Source organism: Callorhinus ursinus, unplaced genomic scaffold (genome assembly GCF_003265705.2).
Source record: "Callorhinus ursinus isolate GAN/ISIS: 27379988/994484 unplaced genomic scaffold, GSC_fseal_2.0 scaffold32, whole genome shotgun sequence".
Classification (NCBI taxonomy): Eukaryota; Metazoa; Chordata; class Mammalia; order Carnivora; family Otariidae; genus Callorhinus; species Callorhinus ursinus.
In genome coordinates this window covers 6,216,847-6,233,626 of record NW_027397094.1, presented here as the reverse complement: position 1 = coordinate 6,233,626, position 16,780 = coordinate 6,216,847, and the positions used below count along the sequence as shown (strand labels likewise).

General features: G+C 40.4%; 1 protein-coding gene across 2 annotated transcripts in view; it reads right to left on the bottom strand.

The window, feature by feature from the left end:
• Window positions 1-4,785: 4,785 nt before the first annotated feature.
• The window catches only part of A1CF (APOBEC1 complementation factor), a 72,254-nt gene continuing 60,259 nt past the window's right edge, over window positions 4,786-16,780 (bottom strand). Inside the window, exons 8-12 of one of the 2 annotated variants that reach the window (XM_025850984.2) lie at window positions 14,949-15,222; window positions 12,514-12,719; window positions 9,704-9,840; window positions 8,842-8,984; window positions 4,786-5,558 (exon numbers count right to left, since the gene is read on the bottom strand). In XM_025850984.2, coding sequence (XP_025706769.1) covers window positions 5,407-5,558; window positions 8,842-8,984; window positions 9,704-9,840; window positions 12,514-12,719; window positions 14,949-15,222 — 912 coding nt within the window. In that variant the 3' untranslated portion in view covers window positions 4,786-5,406. The remainder of the gene's footprint in view (window positions 5,559-8,841; window positions 8,985-9,703; window positions 9,841-12,513; window positions 12,720-14,948; window positions 15,223-16,780) is intronic. The other variant, XM_073878942.1, reaches the window with a different exon arrangement.

Here is a 16,780-nt window from a genome sequence, read left to right as displayed (position 1 = left end):
ACACACACACACACACACACACACACACGCAAATGTTCCTAGTTTCTGGCATAAGAGCAGGTTCATAGTAAATACAGACGGATCACACATTCTACGAAGGAGAGGCTTGTGGCTTTATAGCAGTAGAGATTATAATTTGTTTATTTTCTCCACTAAGAGTAAGAATTAATCTTAGTGAAGAAAATAAGAAAAGAAAAAAAAAAGGAGACATAAAGATGGGGTCACTGTATGTTGTCTGAATTGGGACACATTTGTGAGTATGAAGGGCTATTGTTAACATGGTTACGGTGGGACCACAGACATAAGCCGGGGCTGTCCCTGCAAACCGGGACCTACCATCACCCCAGAGACATTGCTAAACCCTGGGTGGGGTTAACATTCTTCAGGTTCCAAGAATTTCCTGCCGGCAGCTTACTTTCTTTAAAGCACTGTTTCTTGGCATCTCCCCTCCCCTTAGACAAAGGAATATAGGTGAAGAGAAAACAAGGTACATTCAATAGGAGAAAAGTGAAGGAGGGAGATGCGGAAGTGTTCTAGATTTCATTCCAGGCACGTTTGAATGAATGGAAGCTTCTCGTTTCCAGAAAAATAAGTGAATTATTTTTCACTTCCATACTGGTTACTAATTTCTCTTCACTATTAGCTGAAGTTTAACGTTTTCTTTTAACTTTTCTACAAAACTGAGGTGACCTGGGGATGCAAACAGTTAACATTCTCCCATCAATGAACCTATGTGTTCAAGGTATGCAGTGCTGTCCCTATTAAACTCACACATTTTACTTTCTATATAAACACTGTAAAAAAAATATGGCTTTTAAAGTGGATATTTTGGGAACAAGAGAATATTCTGTATCTATGTTTTTATTGACTGAAATTTAAAAAAAATGTTTTACTCCATAAGTAAAGTGGTAGGGCATGGGGGTCAGAAAATCTCATTTTTTTTTTAAAGATTTTATTTATTTGAGAGCGAGAATGAGAGATAGAGAGCACGAGAGGGAAGAAGGTCAGAGGGAGAAGCAGACTCCCTGCTGAGCAAAGAGCCTGATGCGGGACTTGATCCCGGGACTCCAGGATCATGACCTGAGCTGAAGGCAGTCGCTTAACCAACTGAGCCACCCAGGCGCCCAGAAAATCTCATTTTTCTAATGGTTTTACTCATTATAGCAGGACTTGCTTTACTTTGCTCTAACGTTGGCAAATATAAATATATATATCCTGGTGGCCACATTACATTTTCTTTGGCTATGTTCTTGTAAAGCTTGAAGCCTTTTCAAGACATCAGTAGAATGAAGTAAAATCTCAGCATCAAATTTGATGATCAGGTCAATTAAACACGTAACTAGTACATATCAGGTAGGAATATCGATTGCCTAGTTTCTCTGTCTTCCAATAAGTACATTAAAATCCCTAAATTATGCTACCAATATTTTCTTTTACAAGTATTTATCACAAAGTTCACTTAAGGTGTCACATTTGAAACCTAGTTTCATCTTGGACAGATGTATCTACAATAGGTAAAAATGTATCCACAGGATACAAAAAGTACCAAGTCTCCAGGTTAAGTTGTAGGTACATTTCATCTCCTGGGATTTTCTGTATGAATGCAAGGAGGGCATAAGTGACCATAGCCTCATGTGAATCCTGGAACACTTTGTTCACTTTTAATTGTAAGCTACTTTTGGGAAATCTTAGATAGGCCTGGAGTTGCATGGCAATAATACATTTTATCTAACTTTGTAGCTTTGGAAAGACAATCTACTCAAAATACTAACTTTCTTTACTAACCCACATTCTTGAAAAGGCAACCTGGAGAATCCCCCAGTGCCCCATGGATTCAAATTGTGACCCAGTTGTCCAAGGCAGAACTATAAAACAGTCATTGAAAAATACAGTGAAAATGAACATCAATTGAAAATTATATTGAGACAATATTTATGAAAAGCTAATCTATGTGATTTGAGGAATGTGTGTGTGTGTGTGTGTGTGTGTGTGTGTGTGTGTTTAATTTTAAGTAAAACTAAAACTAATTTCCTGAATAACTATTATCAATACATAGCTATTGTGATTTCCATCCACCATTAAAAAGTTAAGGAACTATGGTTTGTTAGATATGTTTTGAAGTCAGTATTTTCTTAACACGAGGTAGCTTTCTAGCAGCATTTTGGGTGTTTTTTATCCAAACACAGTGTGGTTTGGCCTGATACCAGGATTGGGCAGGAGTAGGAGAAGAAACCTAGCTATGTAGGAGAATGGTTATCTTGTTGTGGTTAAGGATGGTCTTCTAGCTACAGTAATGGGGTGAGAATAGGCAGCATTTTTACAAGTAAGAAAATAGATGTCCAATCTCACTGCTGCTCCATTTCCTCCTAAATAACAGTGGTTGATTTTAATTTTCACTAAGCTATTAATTACCAAAATTTAGAAACTCAGTTCTTACTTACTAGATGCTTCTAAATTATTTGTTTGGGTATTCTGTTATCACTTGGTTGGTTGACTCATTTTATTTTTTTTTATTTTTGGTTGGTTGACTCATTTTAATTTCCTCTTTATATGAAGAGTTTTTTTCTAGGAAACAATGAAGTAAGAAATAACAAAAAAAATAGATACTGATGCACAAGATATAATAGGTATTAAATAGGTGCTAATTTCCAAAGTCTAAAAATGTGAACATCATGCAAAATAAACCTTAGGTTCTACACATGATTTTTAAAAATCCCAGTTTTTAAAGTTTTGAACTCATTAGAGCCGTATCATGAGTTTATAGGGCTGTGTAGTTGCCCTACAATACTTAGTTTGGGCAAAGTAAATACAGATGGTACAGTAGACACATTGATACTTTCTATGAGTATGTTCTAATGGAATTCAAAGTATTCTCTAGATTTTACTAGAGTGAAGTAAAACTTCAGTAAAAAGTCAAACCACATCTACTCACTTGAATAAAATCGGTCCTTAGAAAGTAAATGTACAAATGCTTGTGTTTCCTTAGGCAAGTAATGAGATGGTGCTCCAGGGGCAATTTTCTCGATACTGTGATGATTTTGTATATTTAGGTTTCTGTTCTTAGCCTTTAAAAAAAATCGTAATGATTTAATCTGGAATAAAGATTTTTCTCATAAAAGATTCCTGTACTAACTAACTGTTCATTCTGATTACATTTAAAACTCTTCTGGATCAGACCTTCTTTCTATTTGGCATTGGCTAGACATCCAGAGCACTGTTTTCTTTTTTCTATTTTCAAAGATTTTAAAGAACATGAAAACTTTTGCTCTTGGAATTTGGAATGCTTTTTTGGACTATAACGACTTTTTGGACTAAGTAGGAACTTGCCTGCCCCGATGTCATTACTCTTTTAGAGTATAAAAGCAGGTCTGTAGGAGAATGTTGATTTGGACCTAAGAATTGCTGATGGAGGAATTTTTCACTTTCTCATTTTTAAAATTAGTTTGGTCCAAGAGTTCGTCTGAAGCCAATATGAATTATATTTAAATTCGTACGTTTTATGAGCTGAATATTTATAAAAATATTATTTGGCTATCTGTTTTAACTTAGACAAATTTGTTTCTTGCATTTTTTTCTATTTAATGAAAGTGAAATAAATAAGGAAAACACTAGGGGGTAGGGTTGAAATAGAAAGACTATAGCCATTCCCAAAGTTAGCTGCACACTGAAATCACCTAAGATCTTTAAATGCTGAGGCCAGGCTTCTCCCCATGATACTCTAATGTAATGGGTATCCGGCGCCATCTTGGCACTGGCAGTCTGAAAAGCACTTCAGGTGTTCCTAAAGTGCAGCAAGTTTGGGAACCACTAGCCTAGGGCATATGAGGAACAATACGTAAAGCCAAAAGCACCCAGCCTTTCCGAGCATGAGCTGTAGCCTTGAGGCCTTTGATGTCTGATTGGAGTTAATAGAACTGAAAGGTTATAAGGACTTTTAATTGTTGCTGGAATTTAGCTGATTTTGACTGGAATCTGGGCTGATGTTGGATCACAGGATTCCAATCAAGAGTTGACAAATTTTTCTGTCTTTGTATTTATGTTTTCCTTTGAGTCCTGTAGAATTGTGCCAGGGTTTTTTTTTGTTTGTTTGTTTGTTTGTTTTTTTTTAGCCGGAAATTCTGGTGCTGTATGTCTTAAACCACTAATGAGACAGAAGCAGTGGTGATGGGTATTTGAAATTCAGAGCTCGATTATTTCTGTTTTGAACAAAAAGCTGTCATTTACGAGTATGGCAAGAAAGTAGTGCCGTCTGCTCCCTCCATCCCAGGTTTTGTAGCTCCTACATTCTCATGAGATGTTCCTGGAGAGAGGCCTAAAGCCCTAGGGAACTTTGGTCCCGAACACCCTTGCTGGGTGTCTAAGAATCCACTTCTAATCAGCAGTGGCGGGGTGTAAGGTTTTCTGTGACCACTTCAAGACCAAAGGGCTTGATATGGTAAAGCCGTCTGATATTTGTTGAAAGTAGAAGGCAAGGGAGAAGGTTCCTTGGCAGCTTGACTCTAAGTGGGTTAGACAGTCCAAGGCTGACCCCACGTTAATAGAACTGTCTCTGAATGCTGGATGGTGGTCTGGGTGCTGCAAAAACACCCAAGAAACGAGAGTAGACCTTCACTTCTCTGTTTCAAATGACTTTTCAGCCCATTTGCCGAATAGGAAAAAGCATCCTATGTGATACTCTATGTATTGGATGTACTTTTTTTTATGGTATTTGACACGAGGAAGATGCGACTGATGTGAAAATAAATCCAGGTGGACAAGTTAAAATGTTTAAAATGAGAAGAAGCCATTTTAAGTTGGGGTGATTATTGTGTTGGGGGACCCTTGGGAGGGATGGGAGCTCCAGGGAAGAAGAGGTGCATTAATAAATAAACAGTGGGCCTGGATTCATTGTATCCTTACCCACAACACCTCCCATTGATTTCCAGGCGGTCCCCGGGGGGCGGTAGGGGGCAAGCAGATGGTGATCTAGGACAGGTTGATTTGGTAGAATTTTCAGACAGAAGCGATGCTGGCCCCCATCAAACGGTTAAGACTCTGGGGTTTACTTGCCTCCCTTTGTTGCCCCTAACTGGCCAGGTCTGCTCAGCCCCGGAACGCCTGTAAAGGTTGAGAGATCTCTCTCCACATCATCAGGGTGCATAATGCACGCCCCAGTCACTCAGGAACCTGGGAGAACCAGCTTTTGGGGGCAATGGCTCTTAAGTTTTCTGGCAGACAGAAGGCTTCTTGACACTTGATTTCACTGGGAATTCATTCTCGTATCCTGGCTCTACCATTAGTATAAGCTGTGCAGTCTCAAGAAAGGCATCTCTTTAGGAAAAGCAGGACTTGTGATCGTAAGGAAACTGAGAGGTTTATTTCTTCTAGAGAGAGTTTCACGTGTCTTAACTTAAAAGGAAGATATCTTCAGAAGGCTCCATATCCATCCCCTCGGGCAGTCACTGCAAAAGTGGGGTAGACCTCATATGTTGTATATGCTGCTAAATCCTGTCCGAGGGTCACCGCCTGTTTGAGCTGGGCTGTGGACATGGGTGCCGTTGCACTGGGGACAGCATATCCTGGAGGAGAGGCAGAGAAAACTTCATCAAAAGCCATTCACATTCGCTCCCTCTTGCTTTATCGTCTTCTCGTTGGAAGATGAAAAGTTAACCTCGCTTAAAGCCAAAAGTTAATATGCACATTTAAAAAAAAGTGAACTCAGGGGACCTAGTATCTAGACTCATTGATTAGGGCACCGCGTGCCTCAAAGTGAGGTCAGCCGCATGTGCCGGAATGACTTCATGCTTAGAAAACTGGAAACACCCGGGGGGGGAGAGTCCAAAACATGGAAACTTAACAGGATGCCGAGGTAATTAAAGCTTGAGATTTAGAACTTTTTCAGAGGCTCTCAGAGCTTATAAGGGAGGAGAGGTGACTGATGGGTTGGCAGGGCTGATGGGTGGGGCTCTGCCGGTCCGCTTCCGTACCCATGCCCCCCACCTAAATGAAATGTTAAAAACCATTGCTTTTACCGAAGACACATAGGGAGTGGGTAGACCGGTAGGAAGAATTTGGAAAGTTTTATTACGTTTCTACATAGCACCATAAAAGCAAATACCTGGCCTGTTTACATTTAGACCTAACCGTGAAGGGCAAAGACCTCTTGCATCACCACCAAGCTGTCCGGTGTATTTGGATGATGCTCGTGCTCACCTTCAGACAGCCCAGGGCTTTGCGTGGTAAGGAGACCATCATGTGCGGTCACATTAGTATCATGTCTGGCTGGACTGACATTCACGTTTAGAGAAAAGGGCATAACCTTTATGCTACAAAAGCAATGTTTCCCTGTTAATGTTTTAGATCAAAATTGAGCTATTTCTGAGATGATCCAAAAAAGTGTGAGGATGACAAGAAAAAGGGGAAAATTTTACTTAAGCAACAAACAGGGACCTGATTTAAAAAACAACAACAACAAAACAGTCCCTTTGGTTTATGTGCTGTGGCAGTCATCCCAAACCCAGACACACTGATTTCTTTCTGGTGGCTTCTCAGGAAGTGGACGCACGGAGCTGGCTGGACTATTTTTTAAAAAATTAAATCCACTCCTTGGCTTGGGCACTTTGGCCAGTAATGCTGACTAAGGCACTAACTGAAGTTTGGTATGTTTTCCAAGGATGTGAGAAATGTGTTACCAATTATGATTTTGGAAATAGTATTTCTAAATAAGTGAGTAAGAAATACACATGTGTGAGAGCGTGTGCGTATGTGCATGTGTCATAGATTTTATCCTTGGGGATTTTGAATTTTCTTTTCCAATTTGGCTACTTTTTAAAAATTTTTATTTCATTATGTTATGTTAATCACCATACATTAGATCATTAGTTCTTGATGTAGTGTTCCATGTTCATTGTTTGTGCATAACACCCAGTGCTCCACGCAGAACGTGCCCTCCTTAATACCCATCACCGGGCTGACCCATCCCCCCACCCCCTCCCCTCTAGAACCCTCAGTTTGTTTCTCAGAGTCCATCGTCTCATGGTTCGTCTCCGCCTCCGATTTCCCCCCCTTCATTCTTCCCCTCCTGCTATCTCTCCTCCTCCTCCTCCTCCTCCTTCTTCTTCTTTTTCTTCTTCTTCTTTTTTAACAGATAGTGTATTATTTGTTTCAGAGGTACTTTCTTAAGTGCAAGAGTATTTGGATTTTAAACAGATTCTTCCCTTGGAGCCTATTATTCTTTGCTTGACTCCACAGCAGAGTTATAAGAGAGGCTCTCAAATTCTTAGGCATTCCCAAGACAACTCCCATGCCCTAAATATTTTTTACTTCTTGCAGGAGCAAACAGAAGGGAGGAAAAGGTCAAACATTCTGAGGTGAAAGCGAATCCTTTCCAATGTGCAAGCAAACTGTAACAATTCTGACAGGGGCTTATTTATTTTTATAGTACATTAGTTAGCTGTCTTTGGGGGGTGCAGCTTTCCATGAGACAGGGGCTCACCTTTCTCCAAGAACTGAGAAACCCAGGCACAGGTCCCCAGTAGACAGACATTTCAACACCCCACTCTGTGGAAAGCGAGCCCAGGGTTGGTGGCCCCAGCGCAGCCCAGGGGACCTGCCCTCTGTGGCAGCAGCTGTGGCCTTGGTAACCTTGCAGGGGTGCACGACACATCCTCCCCACATTCTACAGAACAAAGCTGGAATTGAGGTCGTGTTCTTGTGTGGAGCGTGGTTATTTGCCAGGATGGAAAACATATTTGCCGTTTTTGAGAAACAAAAGAAAACAAGAGTGAGCCCAGGTGCTATGGATGGGAGGAATACAGCAGTTCTCACACCTGAACGTGACCAGTACATGACTGAATGGATTGATAGAAACGCCTTGTGTCTGGGTCCATTCAGATCTCTGGACTGGTCTTAAGGGAGGTACGTCGACACAATGACACCTTGGAGTGACCAATGTCTTCAAAAGAAATGAACTTTGCTTGCTAAAAAAGAATGGGGTTATTCAGACTAACTGTTAAGGAAAGATTTCCAAAGCAATTTCTTGCCTGGTACTTTTTAATATCTGGAGGGTTCATTTTTTTTAATTATTAGCTTTTTGTTGTAGGTACATAACAAATGGGGAAAAGTCTTTTAAATGGGACCCTGAAGGTGATCTGCAGATAGGCTTTATTCTGAGCAAATCGCGTATGCTCCAGTCCAAAATTATAGAACAAATAAATGAGAGCCGATTATCTTAAATATTGAAAGGTTCCCTCTTTCTCTCTCTCTGTCTCTCTCACACACAGAGTTTTTGATTTAAAACAATTTAAGAAAAATGTGAGCTACACATTTCTTTCAGAAAGCAAAGCAATAAAAGTCAAGTTGAGTCGAAGATTAGGGTTGTGCAGGGAGTCCAAGGACTCCTTAAAAGCCATTGACCTTGGCCAGATTCCTTAATCATTCCTGTCCTTGGTTCCTTCAACTGTAGCATTATGCTACAACCTGCCTCTTGCAGCATCATGACCTTTGCTGGCATAATATAAAGCATGCTGAGCATTTAGGGGAACGCCTGGCACGCAGATAAACAACTACTAATAGGTAGTTCCAAACTCTCTTACCTAAAAAGTAAAAACCCCACCCAACCTGACGCAGAGACTGGCTCTTTCAAGGTCATTCAGCTGCAGGGGCCAAGCTGAGACTAGACCCCACTTCCACTCCTTGGGGAACCTTGATGGTTCACGCATCTGCCCAGTGTTTTTGGTCACAGATGGTGTAAATTGGATTTATTGCGGGTGGAGTTTAAAAACACTCTCAGAGTTCATGGTACCAAGGGGGTGTTTCTCAAACACCCGGGGCAGGTGCCATTTCTGGCGCCATTTTCCCTACCTGGGAAGGCAGTGGCGGCAGCTGCCGTGGTGGGGGCATCGGCCCCGTCGGTGGGAATGCCCAGCGTCTGCAGGGTGTACTCGGCCGCGTAGGTCTTCGCTTCATCCACGTAGGCACTCAGTTTCGGAGGTGTGAAGGGGTGGCTGCAAGGCATATTCAGTCATTACATTTGAGGACCCGAGATGGGGGAAAACCCAAGTCGCTGTTCGTGGGCTAAGATGAGCAGATGATGGAATTTTATGTGTGTGGTCTTCTCTTCGTTCTCTTTGCATTGAAGACTTCTACAGGTATATGCACGCAGGGATGTTTGTGACCTGACCCAGGACAGCGGTGATTGATAGGACATGCCTGGAGCACACCTGTAACTCTCACACGGTTTTTCTAAGGTACAGGTGAAACAGGATGGTTCCTAAAATATGTAGAAATGCAGGCTTGAGGTGGTGATACCCAACAACAGAGAGGATCTTTGATCCAAAATATAAGTGACCGGGCATGGTGTTGTCATGTACAAAATGGCAGTTTCATATGGTCCAAACTAAATACTACACAGATAAAAGAATGGGCTATAGATCTGATTCCTGTTCCATTTTATGTCTGTAGTTTTTTATTGGTTGATTATACTACACAGTCTTCATTGTCTGTGTGAAATTCGGGGCCTCTGAGATGCCAGTCTCCCACTTGGCACGTACATCCCAACTACACATCTCAATGTTTGCATTTAATGAAAAATGAGCAAGGAGTAGATGTAAGTGTTTCTCTTATTTGGATAGTGATAAAATATTGATTTTACAAGAGACTTGATTTACAAGAGACTCTTATTCTAAAAAGCTTAAAAGATTAGGAATTTGGAGATGTTACCCACATTGCAGGATTCTGGCTGGCCAGGGCAGGAATGGTTATTTTGTATAAGAATAGTTGTCTTTGATCTTGTCCAATGGCTGAGTGCAGCTGATACACTGGTTGTCCCCAGTTGTTTTTCTGACAAATTTCTTCTAGTATCTACAGGAGTAAAAAAAAAAAAAAAAAGTGATTTCCCTTTCAAATGTCACATTTGCATTATTTCTCCAGCTTTCAGGGTTTGAAACTCTAATCTTCAATGCTTAAGCTAATGTAAGAAAATACAAAATGCCATATGGTTTAATGACTCATAAAATTTAAGATGAACTCAACTTGAACTCCATTTAAAATGTTATGTCGACCAATTCATAAAAATCATTTTCACACCATTTATTCTAATATGTTTTTAGTTTAGTCCATTAGCTGTAACTTTTTTACCAATAGTTTAATTTTATGATTTGTTTGATATATTTCTTCCATTAAAAAAATGGACATTTCAGCACTGTGTGGTTGGACTCCCTCATGACTACCGTCAATCCTCCTGTTTATAATGGTTTAGAGAAAATAACCTAAGAATATATTCTTAACTTCATGTCGTTTGTCATAGGGTTTTAACTTCACATTTTCATAAAAAATCGAGTTAAAAAGTTTAGTGGTTACAAGTTACTGATGAGCATTAATAGATGGATGTTGACAGCTACAATGTCTTTGTTTGGCAAAATACCACTTCTGGCTGTTTTTACAAAGACCTGAGTTTTAGAATCTTCCTGCATGCTTTTTTCTGCCTTTATCACTACTCCAAACTGAATCTCGTCTAAAGGCACCCAATTTTTTTTTTTCATCCTGAAGCCATTTTCAGTGGTCCACCTGCCCCGATGCTCCCATGAGTCAGCAGACTCAGGAAACTGTGCAAAACAGGGCCTAAGTCTGAAAAGAATAAGACTTGGGGACAGAACCGTGCCCTGGGCTGACTCCATGGAGCTTCTTATCTCATTGGTTCTGACACGAGTCCAGCTGCAATTGTAGGGCCTTTTCCAGTTTATTAAATTTGTGGATTGCTCCTATTTCCTTTACTGACTTTTGCTTGTGACTACTCTTGGCTGTGTAGCATCTCTTGTCGTCTACAAAGCATTCCTGAAGGTTCCTGGGCACCAGTAGACTACTCTACCTGGCAGACATTCCCGTTGTGCAAACACAAGCTCAAAGAGTACGGACGCTAACTCCTGACTCTGCTGGGCACGCCTTGTTTCCCTGCTCTTGTCGGATGCCCATGACCCCACCATGGGGCTGTTAAGGCCCCATCTACATTGGTTTGGGTTGGCATAGCCTTCAATTTCTAAGCCGACCTTGTAGAGATTCAGACTAAAGAAATTTCATTAGTTTGGAGAGGGAGTTCCTTACATATCCCTATAAACCATGACCAATTTCTAACCTGGGTTTAATAGAAGCAGCAGAGATTATTCATCACACTGTGGGAGCTCCTGGAACTATTAATATGGAATTTATAATGATTATTATTTTTTATTTTCTTTAAAGATTTCTAAGTATTCCAGGTCCTTAATGAGGTTCCTTATTTTGGATTTTAACCCAAGATTGACTGGATGACAAGCTTTTGTGTTTTCTAAGCAAAGCTTTACCATGACACTTAGTAGAATTGACAATAATGATCTGTTGATGTGTCTGTATCCTCTCACTGGATTGTCATATGATTTTTGATGGCAAGGACTGCATTATATTCCCTTTTCCATGCCCAGCACCTAACACAGTACTCGGTGTATGGTGGATGCCCAATAAATGGCTCTCGAACAAACAAATGAAGGCTGTGTACCACTCTGCTAGGGATCCTTATTTTTAATTGCCTGGGTAGGGTTAGTAGAAACCGTAGATGAGCTAATTGGTATGTATTAGACAGCCATTGATCCTACAAAAATAATAAGATGAGCTTTTAGAAAGCCATGCTTTCTACTTGATTGCAATCATAAGGCTACTTCCATACATTTGGGGCTTATACCTTTGGACCTGGAGTAGGGATGTTTCCTTTAGGGTCCACAAACTCTTATCTCTGAACAACTGGGTATGGCTTCTTCAGCCAGTGTCTCTACAGAAAGCCTGGCATGTACTGCACACCCACAGGGAATAGGCTCAGGGCTCACACAGATCCTGTTTTGTTTTGTTTTTACCCCTGTTATTCACTTTCCACCCTGGAACAGCTTTTATAACATCTCATTTTCCAATAATAAAAACCACAGCCTCATGCAGAAATATGGAAACTTGGAGCTGTGGAATGAAAGCATTAAAAACTCACCATCATGCCCCTCCCCAAGCATAATCATCGTGGGAGACCTAATTGGATATGATAGATGGCATCTTATCATTTAGTACAAGGCCATGATATCACCATGGATGGTATGGTGTTTTCTCTCACACCCAGTGTTTCCAATAAAAGATGTCCTAAGTGGCCTATTCATTCCCTGTCTTGAATACTCTCCATTAGCCAACTCCTACGCAGTAGGCAGTTATTTTGAGTTCTTTGCTTCATTTTATTTCCGTGTAAGTTTGATAATTCTTAATGGCTTTCAGGACCTTTGCATTCCAGTTCAGATTATTTGGGAAATATAAGAAAGCCTGTGCTGGAAGAGTGAGTGGCACTCAGCGGTTAGCGTTCTCTCACAGTACCTTATGTGGATTGGCCACTTTACCTATTTAGCAAAACAAAACAAAACAAAACAAAACAATAGCCCAAGTAGGGATCCAGTCAGGTCATTTGATGAAAGGCAAATGTTGATGGTCTTTGGCCTAACTTAAGGAAAGTGTCTCTGGAATAACATTACCTACCTGGGGAGCCAGTTTAATTCCTTGGGGTTTTAAAGTGACGGGATTCATTGGGGTGAGCTCCATCCCAGGTAAAATGTCATAGAGTTTGTCTTCTCTCTTGTCTCCCTTGACCTGGTATCCGCGACCCAGGCCTGCATAGGCCAAGTAACCGCGGCCGGCAAGTCCTTTCACTCCCGCGGCCCCTACAGGTACATTCATGTAAATTTCTAGGAACGTAAGAAGGCATTAAACTGAATCAAACCACCAGAAGATCACCCTGAATCTTACTGTAATGGAAAAGTTAGCCCAAGTCACATTGATCATTGCCCTCAAGATGCATAGAAAACTCTAGGATTCTAATGTAATGAAACTCAATATAAAGTAGGGTTCACCGGAAGTGTCTTGTTTTTTTTCTTTCTTTCTTTCTTTTCTTTTCTTTTCTTTTTTTTTTTTTTTTACTATCTGTGGATGAAAGCCATACTCTCAAGGCTATTGATAAGTACATGAGCAACTTTAAAACTGTGACACAGAGAAAAAATTTGCAATTTCTATCTTCAGTAGACCTTCTGTTGACATTTCTCTATAGACTAATAAACGTTGGGAAGGTATTTAAACATCCCAGCATGGTATGACCACATGTATTAAAATAAGTCTTGCATTTTTATCATTGATCAGTAAATCAGAAATGAATTTTAGCTTCCCCAGTAATCCCATCCCCAATGATCAGTTGGGAAACATTTGAACATTTAGAAAACGTGTTTATAGGTTCACTATTTTCTGTTTTATGTTCAGACAATGTGAGGCTTAAATTTCCATTGAGTTTCATTAATAGATTCCTATTGATTTTTTGTTTTGCCATGTTGCTACTTTGATTCCCTATTGGTGGTGTAAAGTGATAAAAAAAATCAAATTGATTACCCTTCATCCATGAATATCATTCATTGATTCCTTTCTTGCTATAAGGTATTTTTTCCCTTGGAGCGGAGCTTGTTTTTTTTCCTACATTACAACTGGTTGACAATTTATATTTAATGTATAAATTATTTAATAATATGAATTCAGATTATAAATGCACCATACTTTAATGACATAATTTGTTATAGATTATCCTGGAGGAAAACCTGATGATTTCTTTTGCATTATAATTTTGGATAGAGTGATTTTATTATGATTATGGAAATGTTAAGGCTGTTGAAGACTAGAACCTCTAGGATGGTCAGTTCAGTTTTCCTGAAAAATAGTAAAACACGGTAAGATAATTGTTTTCACGGTAACCTGGACATGCCCCTTTGCGTCTAAGTAAAACCCAAGGACAGAGTTAAATACAGTTGGTTGTCAAATTGCCCAGAGTGGTGTCATATTTGGAAGATAGAACTGGGATTCTTTTGGCATTAATTCTCTCCTAGCAGTACTATTTTGAAGGATTCCATTAGGCAGAGACAAACTAGTTTAATAGAAATTAAAAAACGCTTTCCTTATTGTCTGTGTTCCTTGAACTGAGCCCAGAGAACTGTGTGAACATCTGGAATTCTTGTAGGATTACATAGGAAAGATTTATTGTATGGTAGTCAGTCTTCTATTTGGACTTTACTGTTTAGTTCTCCATATCCTGGAGAAATAAGTTGATTTCCTCAATAGTGGGGCTTTTTAGAAGACATAGCACATATTTCTAGGGGGAGGTCAGATGAAAGTCTCTCATATATCTGTTAGAATATGTATGATAATTTGTGATTTATGTATGAATATGATGCCACTGAGTTACCATTAAATACATATGTGCCTTGACTTGTTTTTTGCCATTTGAAATAACTGGTTTCCATTGGACCATCCTGCTTTCACTTGGGTTTTCTTTCTTTCTTTCTTTCTTTCTTTCTTTCTTTCTTTCTTTCTTTCTTTCTTTCTTTCTTTCTTTCTTTCTTTTTAAAGATTTTATTTATTTGACAGAGAGAGAGAGACAGCGAGAGAGGGAACACAAGCAGGGGGGAGTGGCAGAGGGAGAAGCAGACTCCCCGCTGAGCAGGGAGCCCAATGCGGGGCTCGATCCCAGGACCCCGGGATCATGACCTGAGCCGAAGGCAGATGCTAAACAACTGAGTCACCCAGGCGCCCCTCACTTGGGTTTTCTAATGACTCACATATGATGGCAATATGGTGGTCCAGTGATAAGGGAGAAGCTAACTACTTAGTCTGCACAAATTTTATGGGCCCAGGCAAAGATCAAATGTATGCATTAGACTCATTTGTGCTATGTTCTGACCAAGTTTTTTCAATAACCAGTTGTAATGTGAAAAAAGATTTTTATGGAAGGACAACTATTGATATAATACTTGATTTTTCATAAACGATTTTCCCAGTCCTTTTCTCTCAGTGGGTCCATCCCATTTGACCAAGGCTATTGCAATACGAATCATTTGAAATTGTAGAGTTATTCTAGAGCAAGAGCTGATGAGCATTACCTCTAACAGAAGGGGCTCGGATAATGGCCCTGTTGCCAAGATGTCCTTTGGTGGCTGGGAAATGAAGGCTGGGGATTGCTGTGTAGGCCTGAGGAGCATAGAAGACGGGAGCTCCAAGGTAGGTTGTGGTGGGATCATAAACATGGCCCAAAGAGTAGGTGTACTCTCCTTGCAGCATGGTGCCCCTTCCACCTGTGCCTCGGGTGTACCTAATGTAACTGTCTTTGTCCACTGGTTTGGCTAGGGTCACTTCAATGGGGGAACCATCCAGCACCTGTCATAGAGAGCAAAGAAGAAGGAACATGAGAAAATGTGAAGACAACCAAGTGTGGTTGAGCCCTGGGCTCTTGAGTGTTAGTCAATTTGCTGTTCTGTTCACAGACTGTCTCACTTATACATGTCTTGTCTCTTCATGGGTTCATGTTTGTGTGTCAGTTGAGTTTTCCTGAGTGGTGTTGTTGGAAAATTGCATATATTATGCAATGGGTTTGACAGGAACAAACCGGCCACTGGCCACTGACATACTGGTTATAAATTATGTGGCACAGTCACTGTGACAGAGAATTATGTGATAGTTTTATGTGATATATGTTTTAAGTTACATATTATATAATTCTAAGACCTTTTAGGTTAATAATGGGTGGAATATAATGTCTATATCTTAGCACAGCAAAATGAAGGTGGAAGGAAACCAATAAGGAAATCTTATCGACTGTTAACACTGTGGCATGGGTAGCCTCGTCAGGTCTTTCTGGCCACTAGCCAGCTAAATGGTTTACTCCTTAGAGCAGCCACACGTTGTAGGTAAGTTTTCATTGAAGGAGAAGAGAGGCTTAAAAGTGGGGCCCTACTTAAGGAAGAGCATCAAGGAGGCTACTGTGTTGTGGAGGTTACTGTGTTGTTCCCCATCGGTACCTATGAAGCAGCTTTTTGACCTGCTAAAGAGCTGGGAGCTGGCAGGGATAGCAGGGGCAGTACTGAGATTTCTCAAGTCATGCACTTCTTAAAACTTGTCCTCAAGACTTATTGGAGAGGCTTCTTTCTGATGCAAGTTTTGGACAGTTTGCAAACAGATCCAGATGTTGAAGAAAAAGGCTGTGCGTAGAGCTACACGCGTGACTCACTTTTCCGTACTGCTTGCGCACGCACGAGACAAAGATGGCTCTCCACGAACGCTTGATGGATCGAGGTATTTCTTATCGATGGGACAAGGTGTTGTGAGGAAGCGTTTGTAGATTCTTCTGCATAAGACTATTATAAGCTTCTATTTTTATAAAGAAAAGAAGTAAAATGAAGCATTCCCTCAAGAATTCCCTTTCACGGCAGCTCGCCATTTTGTGAGTGCTTCAGTGGTTCAGAGTGAGAGATCACTGAAGTCTGCTAGACAAAGTTGTGCTTCCTGGTTGTCACTTGTTCCTAGTTTCATATATCTGCCCTACTTTTTAAGAGCAGGAGCCTGTATCAAACATGTTAGCTGGAATACACCGAGAGAGAGAATCCCGGTCATATTCAACTATCTCACACTGGTGTTGATGTAATTAGAAGAAACAGACCTGAGGATCCAAAGGAATGGGGTGGTCTTACACATAAGATTCTTTATCTTCAGTCCTGTCTTGAGGAAAGTGAGAGACCCAAATAGGTCTCTGCTTCTAGGCACTTCCATATCAAGAGACATTTTTAATGGAATGATTCTTTACTGCAAAGTCAGATTTCACATTGTAATAGATTTTGTGCTGCATTCATCTGCCCCTGTAATAGTGGTTTAAACACAGTATTGTATTTTAGTTATTTGGTCTAGATGTTTCAAGAGCTAGGATGATATCTTATTAATT